General features: G+C 38.8%; 1 protein-coding gene across 1 annotated transcript in view; it reads left to right on the forward strand.

The window, feature by feature from the left end:
• USP25 (ubiquitin specific peptidase 25) overlaps positions 1–9,741 on the forward strand; it is a 71,875-nt gene that overhangs the window by 21,024 nt on the left and 41,110 nt on the right. The window contains exon 4 of the mRNA XM_035896413.1: positions 9,021–9,107. Coding sequence (XP_035752306.1) covers positions 9,021–9,107 — 87 coding nt within the window. The remainder of the gene's footprint in view (positions 1–9,020; positions 9,108–9,741) is intronic.

The raw sequence follows: 9,741 nt of genomic DNA on the forward strand, positions 1-9,741 counted from the left end.
GGAACTAACAGTTATGTTCAGCATCATTAGAATGAACAGTAATAACTTTTCCACAGCATAGCTTCTAAAAATCTGTCTTGCTGTTAAAGACTTCTGGCTTGATAAGAACTTGAGTTTAAAACTGAGTCCCGAAGAAAATATGTCAAAATAGAACTGTACTAAAGCATGTTCACTTTTTCCTTACCTGCCAAGAAAAGAATCAAGTCCCTCAACGATTTTCCCACCTCCTCTTGAACTTGTAATAAACCTGTATTTTTGACAGGAGTTCACCCATACATGCTTTTGCTACTGTTTAGTTAGATTAATTTTTATGGAAGGATCCCTAAACCTTGAGGGTTTAGAATATTTCTAGAAGGTTGCTTGTGTGGTGGTGTTTTTTTTTTTTTTTTTTTTTTTTTTGTTCTCATTATTGTAACTGCATATATCTTCTGCTCTTGAAATAGAACTTAAGATACAATGTTCTTGAAAGAAACAAAACAGGAATGTACTGCTACATGGTTTTACTTCCTTTTTTGCAGTAGATTTCAGCAGCTCCCTTGTAAGAAGGTAACTTCACAATTTTCCTTGGATTTAAGAGTTTATAGTCTGAAAATGGCTTATAAATAATACATTTACCAAGCCTGTGAAGCAGCTCCTTTGTGTCATGCTGAGCACAAGTTAAGTGGTTGCAGGACATAGAATGTAGAAGGCAGGTAACTCTTACGGCACGGATGCGCTATTGGAATCGTGTCTGTCGGCTTGTTGTCTCCCAGGTGTTTTGCTTTAAGACATTGCATGAGACTGTCTTTTGGAGTTCCAAGTTAGGGTTTCAGTCATGTGTGAGAAATAATGCCCTGGTAGTACTTGCCCCTTGAAAAAGGTGTTGTGGGAGATACCAAGTAGTTGCTTGTTTAGCAAATATCGTCCACTCAGTGCTCTAAGACAGATTTGCGATGGAAGGAAGAAAGTGTTTGGGGAATCACATGAAAGTTATATTGTAAATGCTGCTCTATTTCCCCTTCCCCCCAGTCCCATTCCTAAAGTAGGAGGTGGAGCGTTTTCCTGGGTCCCATGATTTCCCAAGGGCCTGTCCAGATTGTAGCTCCTCCCTTTACCAAATGAGTTATCTCAGCAGGACAGCTGGGGTTTGGCATCTCCACACTCTTTTCTCTTGGAGTCTGTCAGTCTGGTTAGTCATTCAAAAATGACACATTTTTTATTATTTTTTTCCTTCCCCAAAAGTGCATAGCTTGCAGAACAAAGAATTAACAAACTACCATCTTGCAAGCATAAATTTCTATGACTGTTCTTTAACTTTTATTTTCAGGGTCCATAAGACCACTTCTGGCATTTTACTTTGTTGCATTGTGTTTAGGAGCAGCCTTCTTGTTTCTGATGTCAATATATTTGGGCTTAGGATCTCTTTTGATCCCAAGCTTTTAGTTCTGGGAAGAAGCAAGCCAGCTTGATGGGTGAGAAGCAAGGAAGTATTTTCTTCCCAGTTGGTGGCTCAGCTATTGTTCTTACCATCTTTGAAGCAGCCTACTAGAACTATCTAACTTTTGCATTGTTTTGTTTCTCCTGTTTATCGTGTTGAATGGAAAAGATAGTGATGGATGATGTGGTAGTGCTTTATTACCAAAAAGCCTAGCATTATATAATAAGAGCTGCATATGTGTACATTGTATGCAACTCCCTCACTTCCCTGGGCATGCAATGGAAGGCTGCGTGCTGAAGAACACCCAGTGCATAATCTCTGTTTGAGTTAAAATGGTCATTGGTGGAGTATTTTCTTTCGACTTTTCTCTGTGGAACAGCCTGGAGCAGGGGTGGGGTGGGGGGATATGATATAAACTATTCTGTAGAGTTTCATGGGCAGAAGAATAATGATGTTGGAAATCTAGTTTCTTGCTTTCCTTCCCTCCGTCACTCCCTCTATTCCCCTGTTGAGTAAAGATCGACCTGTCACTTCCAAGTTTAGTCATCCTATGATATTTGCTGACAAGATGCTCCTTTCCCTGCTTTTTATTCTTCTCTGTGGTCTCCAGTTCCCTTGGGTTGTTTGTGCGATTTTTCAAACTCTTACCTTATATTTAGCGGTATTTAATGTGTAAAATTTCTGTTGCGAAGGGTTGGAAAACTTTAATGGATGATGGCTTTAGCTTTGACTCATAAGTAGTTGTTCATTTAACTAAAATTAAGGATACAGAGTAAGTGTTGGGTTGTGGTCCTATGTGCAGTTCCTAGGCTCAGAAGGGCATAAAGCCATTGCACTGGTTAGGTGTGGTGTTTAAAGTTATACCACAAACTTATTTCGTGTTGTTGTGCATTTAGGCAAGAAGTTGAAAACTGTAACCATGTAAGGAAATGTTGGCTGTTATTTTATGTCCTAACAAATTTTTTTTTTTCCTTGCTTTGAACATGTAGTAGAGGAGTGGTTGAATGGCATTTTTTAGTATGTGCCAAGATGCAAGTATAAAATGAATTCTTCTGGACACATCTCATATCATAGTTATCGGTCTTCTGAATTGCAGTAATGTTCCGAGTTTGTTGCTATAAACAAGTACATGTTCTCTAAATGTGGGCTGGTAATACCATGGTGAGCTGTTTGTTTAAAACGTTGACTTAGCCCAAGTCTGCTAGAGGTCTTAAGTTAGTTTGACTTTCTAGATCAAACAGTATGAAAGCTGTTTTCCATCTTCTTCCATGTTATACCTCAGCCTTCTGGAAAAGCAAAACATGACAGTTTAAAGCTGCATTTTGTACCTTGCTTTTCAGCATTTTGGAACGCTGATTATAAATAAAATGCTGTTTATAAATAAAAAAGTCCTTTTTGAAATACTTTATGAAGCTTTTAAGAGCTGGGATTGAATCTCTCTGTGACTTTGAAAATGCTAAATGTTTTCCTGACTGCTGCAACTGTACATGTGGGGTGGTTCTGTTGACGTTCAGCCATGAGGTAGTGTCCTATCTGTCTGTAGGAGGGTTTTTTCAGAGAGGGAGAGAGGAAAAACTCCTCCTCCTATACTTTCACAACGAAGTTTGAACAGGAACCTGCTCAAGTCCCAGCTCTGAAGCTGATTTCCTCTCTTTCCTTCCCTCTTCCTTACATGCAATTCTCTAAAGAATGCAAGGATTTTCATGAAGGCTTTTAACTGGTCCAGGTTCTCAGTGTATGGAAAGAAGCAATGTCAGGAATATGTTTTGGGTGACTTCCTCATTTTCTTAAGGGTTTTTTTTTTTTTTTTCTCTGAAAGGTAGAAGACAACACACAGGGCTGCTGTGTGCTTAAGACAAAACATATTTAATATTCTCTATAGCCTTGTTACACTAATTATTTTCTATACTGTAAGTAAAATGTGTTTAATATGCATATACATATAGCAGTCAGTTTTCTTTTAGTTTAAGCATTATAGAAAGAATTCTTGTTGTATTTATGCTTGCTGACTTTTACTGCCATGCAAATGAGGGCCTGATGATGACATTTAATGCCTGTCATTAGCCTCTATTCTGAAAGCGGGATTTAGCACTCCATGAATAAGATGTGTACAAGTGGAGCAGCAGTAGCCCCAGTGTGAGTTATAAGGAGGTGCTGGGTGGAACGGAGCATAGCGCAGGAGCGGAGCAGCCAGTGCAGCGATGACAAACAGCTGCTTCATGTACATTGATGTGAGAGAAGTAATTTCAAGAATATGAACTGAAAGGTACAATAGTAAAATAGGTCAACAAATCGAAAAAGTGGGGAAGGCCTTAATGAGGGAGGGAGAAGTGATTCTCCCAAGTCAATGGCATAGAGTCCAAAAGACTTGAAAGTTGGAGAGCAGTGGACTTAGTTGCCAGTGAAGTTGCTTATGTTTTTGCAATATTGAGCTTTGCTGGACACTAACATTCAGTCTGAGGCATGCAGGAATGTTAAGTCACTAATAAGCCTAAGTGCAGTATTTAGAAGTACTTTATTTTGAACCCTTGGCACTTAAAATATTGATAACTAGTAAATGTATAGTTCTTGGTGTTATTGGAAGGAACGTATGGTAATGTTTGCAGGTGGGAGCATACATTCCACAGCATTCTGCGTTTTCTTTGGTTTAGATTATTGGCCTGAATAACAAGTTAACCCTAATAATGGCCGAGCTACGCCACTAAAAGTAGCTCTGTATACAGTAAACCACCAAAACTGTTTATAAAGTGAAATGAGAACGTAAGTCTGATTTGTCATGTTGGCAGAGTCAAAGTATTCCAAATAATATACTTAATGACATAGGCAGAGCTCTATTTTTGCTTTTTATTTTTAGAACAATAGTAATGTATTCATTCTTTAAGATTGTTTTCTGCTTGGTATACAAAATGAAGGTAGATATGGTCTCTGTTTTGTGGCATTAGAATCTGAATAAATGTAAAATTGGAAATGTATAAAAGGCCCCAGGTGACTAAATGAGGCAAATGGGTGTTGCGATGTGTTAATGCATATATAAGCTTTCAACTTGCACAAGATAATGTTTTAGCTAAATGCCAGTACCTGAAGCATGTCATGTAGGAGCTCTGTAGGAATCCATACTTTTCTTTCCCCCTGCCGGAGAGTTGCTTTTCAAGCTGTATTGATGTGATATATTTAGGTTTTGGTTACTGTTGTGGTTTAACCCAGCAGGCAGCTGAACACCACACAGCTGCTTGCTCACTCCTCTCCCCCTCTTCCCCCCCCCCCGCCCCAATGGGATGGTGGAGGGAATCGGAAAAAAAGGTAAAACCTGTGGGTTGAGATAAAGACACTTTAATAAAACAGTAGAGCAAAAAAAGCAATATCATAATAATAGAATATACAGAATATACAAAGCAAGTGATGCACAATGCAATCGCTCACCACCTATTGACTGATGCCCAGCCCGTCCCTGAGCAGTGATCACTGTCCCCCCATAGATGGCTATGTTAATAGCATTATAAAGTCATGGTTTTCATGTAAACCTGTAGAAAGGTGATCAATATTAAAATTCCCCAGTTCTTGTACAATTTTTTTTGCTTTTTTGTTCTGGAAAAAAAAATACAAAATTGCTAGTCAAACCAAAAGGTTTTCATACATCTGCTACTGAAACAGCTAGGTTTAGTGCCTTGAGCTTACAGAACTTGCAAGAATCCATCAGAGAGAGCCTGTCTAAAGCTCTGTGCAGCAGCTTGATAGGTCATCTTTTATCTAGACACAGAAGTACTGCTTTCTTATTCCAAGTATGGTTGATGTCAGTACCTTTACTATTTTAGGACTCTGCTTGCAGCTCCTAATGATCTCTGTTGCATGCCAAGCTTTTATGAATTTAATATGCTGACTAATTTATATTCTTGCAGTATTAATGTAGCATCACAGTTATTGAATGTTAAGAATTAATCCTTTACTCAGGCAACCTAAATTCTGCCAAGGTCCTTATATTTGATAATCCTAGACATTAAAGGGGGAAAAAGGGATAGGCAGGGTGGTTTAGGTGAAACAAAGGCAGTTTATATTCTGAAACTGTGTTTGGACTCTATATAATGAGGGTAGACATTACTTAGAGAAGTGAATGTTTGTATTATCTTAGTCTTGAAGCTACAACTCTACCTAGCTCTTTCTGGCATGACAGAAAATACGTCTGCATCATCACCACCTATAGCAGGGGAAAGCCACAGTATGGCTGTTGTCATTCAGCACCGTTAGTTTGAACACCCTAAACTGATGTTGGATTTTTGTTGTTGTTCGTTCTCATTTTCATTTACTCTTTTGTTCCGTCCCCAAATTGACATAATAGGGTGGAGGCATTCTGAAAATCTGTTGATTTTCATGATAATTTGAGTTGTTATAGCTTATCTTAGCCTTAGCTTGGTCAAGTTTTCAGGTGACAGCTTTTTAAATAGGTTTAAATACACTGGGAAAACACCCAAAACCCAAATCCCCACCTTTTAGAGAATTTTTCTTGCATGCCCAACTTTTGCATGCTTTACATTGGTAAATTTAAGCCTATTTGATCGAGGCCAGTAGATACGAAGTATCTGCCTTTTAGATCCAGCGTGTTTTCTTGCACTGGGACTCCTGACACCTTTCTGTTGCTGAAGCCAAGTGGGTGAGAGATCAAGTGCTGCCCCATGCAATGTGTTTGGAAGGCTGGGGGCCAGTGGGTGGCACTCGGGCCAGGGACAGTCTCTGCTGTGGCTCTCTTGGTGGCTGCGGAAGAACAGCTTCTGCTCCATGGCATCGCCTGCCCTGGGTGTAGGAAGCCTGGCCAGCAGACGGCTGGGCAGATTGGGAATTGTTTTGCCTATCTCCTTTCTGAAGCCCTGGGGTGGCTGGCCATGGCAGGTCTCTGCTCCAGTGAGGGCTTAGGTGAGCTCATTTCTATCTCCTTACCTCTGGAAGAACCGTAGGCTCATCCTTGAGGTACTTGGGGCACAAAAATCGATTGGTCTCAGGCATGCCTATTGTATACTTGTTTATACATACCTCTGGGAAATTATCTTCTCTTTTTTTTTTTTTTTTTTTTTTTTTAAAATGACACCCTTTTTTATTCTGTTCATAAGTGCTGCAAAATCAACAGTTCTGCAACACCATAACCCAAACATAAACTTTGGTAAAGACCCTGCAGTTTCCACTCATGTGTTAATTGCAGGATCGGAGGGCCCAGAGATTTCTGATCATTGGGTGACAGCATTTCTGGCAGAATTGTCCAGTGCCCCATGATTTAGTAGGACCTTTGTTCAATATTTTTATCAATGATCTGGATGCAGGAGTCGAATGCACCATTAGCAAGTTTGCTGATGATAACAAACTGGGAGGTGCTGTTAACTCTTTTAAGGGACAAGAGAACTTGCAGAGGGATCTAGATAGAGTAGAGCATTGGGCGATCATCAGTGGCATGAAATTTAATGAGACCAAATGCTGGGTTCTGCACCTAGATGGAGTATAATGAAGATAAAAGTTTCCTGAAGTTGATTTAGCTCAGTATACAAAAGCTACAACATGATACTGTCCTGTTAGCATTAGTGGTGTTGGCAGTAGACTAACCGTGAATGTTCTGCTGCATCTCAGTACAACCACTCATAGCGTAAGCTGTTTTGGAGAAAACTGTAATAACTAAATGTCTTGCATAAAAAATTTTGAGTAGAACAAAGTCAAAGAAGAAAAGAGCATATCAGACAATTCTCATAATTATTCTCAGCAGCTTGCAGAAATAGGTTTGTTCAGCTTAATAAGGCACGGAGTTACACATTCACAGTTTAGAGTTCCTGGATTAAAGAAATACAAGTTTTGTGAAAAACTGGCAGATTGAATGCCAGGCAAAAATTCTAAACTTTAGTACAGTTTTCTGTACTTAATTCATGTGTCTGTGTTATGAAATTGGCCAGCTCAGCTACTTGGCACTTTGATGGCAGTTGGATTAGTCATGGAGAGAAGTTAGTCTTTGGACATTACATTTCAGCAGCTGGTTTATTTTGTACGTACGACATTGCTATGTTTTGCTTGATGAAGAGCACACCAGTGGAGTGCTGTTACATCATGAGGCATAACTTCAATTAGTATCAACTTCTAGAATGACACTTGAATTAAATATTAACATTTTCTATGCTTTGAGTAAGTAAACAAAGGACTCTGTGTTTTAATCTCCCTTCTCTGCAAGGATGGATAAAAGGGGAACCTGTATTTTGAACAGCAAAGCAGGAAAAAAAAAAAAGTTTGACTACTTAATTGTCTGTGTTGATTTAGCAAGGTCAGAAAGATCTTTTTTGGTTGCTGTTTTTGATTTTTTTTTTTATTATTATTTTATTTTTAAACCGAAAAAATTAGGAAAGACAACTTTAGCCTTTTCATTTTGCTGGAGATGCAGTGTACTGTGGAGCATGGGAAGAGGTTAAACTTGGTACAGGTTCTTTCATGAGGAGAGTCAGGAATGTTGCAATTTCAGACAAACATTTTTTTCCTACCAACATGTTCTAAATTATTAGAATAAATGCAGTGCCTCTTCACAATTTGATTTTCACTTTATTGGTGCTGAGGGTTTGAAATCTTATTAAACCTGCTGTGGTCTGTAACTCCAGTCTTTACCTGTGTAAGACAAGTTGTGGGATCAAAGTTTATTGCTGGGGTGGGGAAGCTCTGCCTTTCCAAAATAAATAGCAATATGTGATCGGGTTGGGGGGAAGTTAATTATACATAGTAAAACCAAAGGGGATGAATAGGAGGGCAAATCTTTCCTGTGCTTCTCTGATGGGCACATTTAAAATACTTTAGACCTCTTCTGCTACCCTTTCTTCATTAAAATGCTAATCTGTGGTAATGAAGTGAACCTTAGTTAAAGTGCTTTCTGCCTGCAGTTACACAAGTGCTAAGGACTTCAGTTCTCAGCCACTGCTTTGGACTTTTATTTTTGCAACCTGGGAGTTGTCTTGTTCTTGTACTCTCTTAGCTTCAGGCTCTGTGTTATGCTGTGGGGTTCTGTGGGTGCATTTGTAGACACCTGTTTTCATGTCTTACTGATCGTAAAATGAGAATGTTATCAGCTCCTTACCTGCAAAGATGTATAATCCAAATTCCTTGCTCTAATGTACAGTATTCAAATCCTATAATAATAGGAGGAGTGGACAGAATGCAAACCAGATAATTGCAAGTGGATTTAAGTTGCATATACAAATGTACTCTCTGTGCACTTAGGAGGTAATGACAGAAGAGCTACAAGATGAATTTTCATGGCTAAACAGGCTTTAATTGTGTTTTGAAAACTGACCATTATACAATTAATAAAGTTCTTGTAAAAAGTAACTTACCCCTCATCTAAAATTATTGCTCTGATTAATGTGATTAACTGTAAGGAAGGGTTTTTTTGCTAAGAAAACAGCTTAATCAAAAATAATTGTCTTCTGTCGAAAATATGTTTCACAATGTTAAGTGAAATAATACAGCTGAAATGAAACTTCAGCATTTCATGTGTTTGACATTTCATTTAGTTCACTAAGGCACATTTGGAAGAATTTTGTATTGTTTACAGAAATGCTTAAACGTTTATTAATTTTCTTTTTTTCCTTTTCAGTCATTATTTAACCTACTGGAGTTTCGAAGACTAGTTTTGAATTTCAATCCTCCTGCAAATGCTCAAGACTTGCCCCGAAACCAAAAGGTAAAACTAGAAGCCAGCTTCCCCTAGTGGCTGATAAAGGCATTTCTCTCTTGTAATTGAATTTTGCACTGTTCTTTAGCTCAAATTGGCATGGTTTTTATAGGTGCCAATTAGCATTTCTCTGAGCTTCCTTTTATGGATCTTAGGTAAAATAAGTTAGCTCCAGAGTAGAGTATGGGGCAGGTTGTTGAGAGAGGCAGAGTTTGCTTGGTGCATTGCTGCTTTTAAACCAGGTTCAGTGGAAGGGCTTTGCTGATAGAGCTGTAGCAGCACTGCTGCTAGTGGGTGAGCATTTCTGATGTGGATGGAGCTTGTGTTAAGAAACGTATTTTATTCTAGACCCCTCACACTGTGCAGCTACAAGCATGCTTTTCAGTTACTCACATGGTTTTGATCTGTCAAACAGCATCATTAGTGTGGCAACTTCATTAGGTTTTTGGGGATGCTAATTACTTGTCACTCGTGATCTGAGATTAAGCTTTTGGTTATTAGCTTGTCTCTTCTGGCCTTTTAATGAGGTGATTGTAAGCATAAATTTTCCCAAGGTTTTTTTTTTCCCAAATTTTTGTACTCATATGGGATTGGAGAGGGGGTGGGCCTTGGCTCAGGTTTCTTGCAACCTCAGTCACTGAGC

Source organism: Egretta garzetta, unplaced genomic scaffold, assembly GCF_000687185.1.
Source record: "Egretta garzetta isolate BGI_Z169 unplaced genomic scaffold, ASM68718v1 scaffold45, whole genome shotgun sequence".
In the NCBI taxonomy this organism is placed as follows: domain Eukaryota; kingdom Metazoa; phylum Chordata; class Aves; order Pelecaniformes; family Ardeidae; genus Egretta; species Egretta garzetta.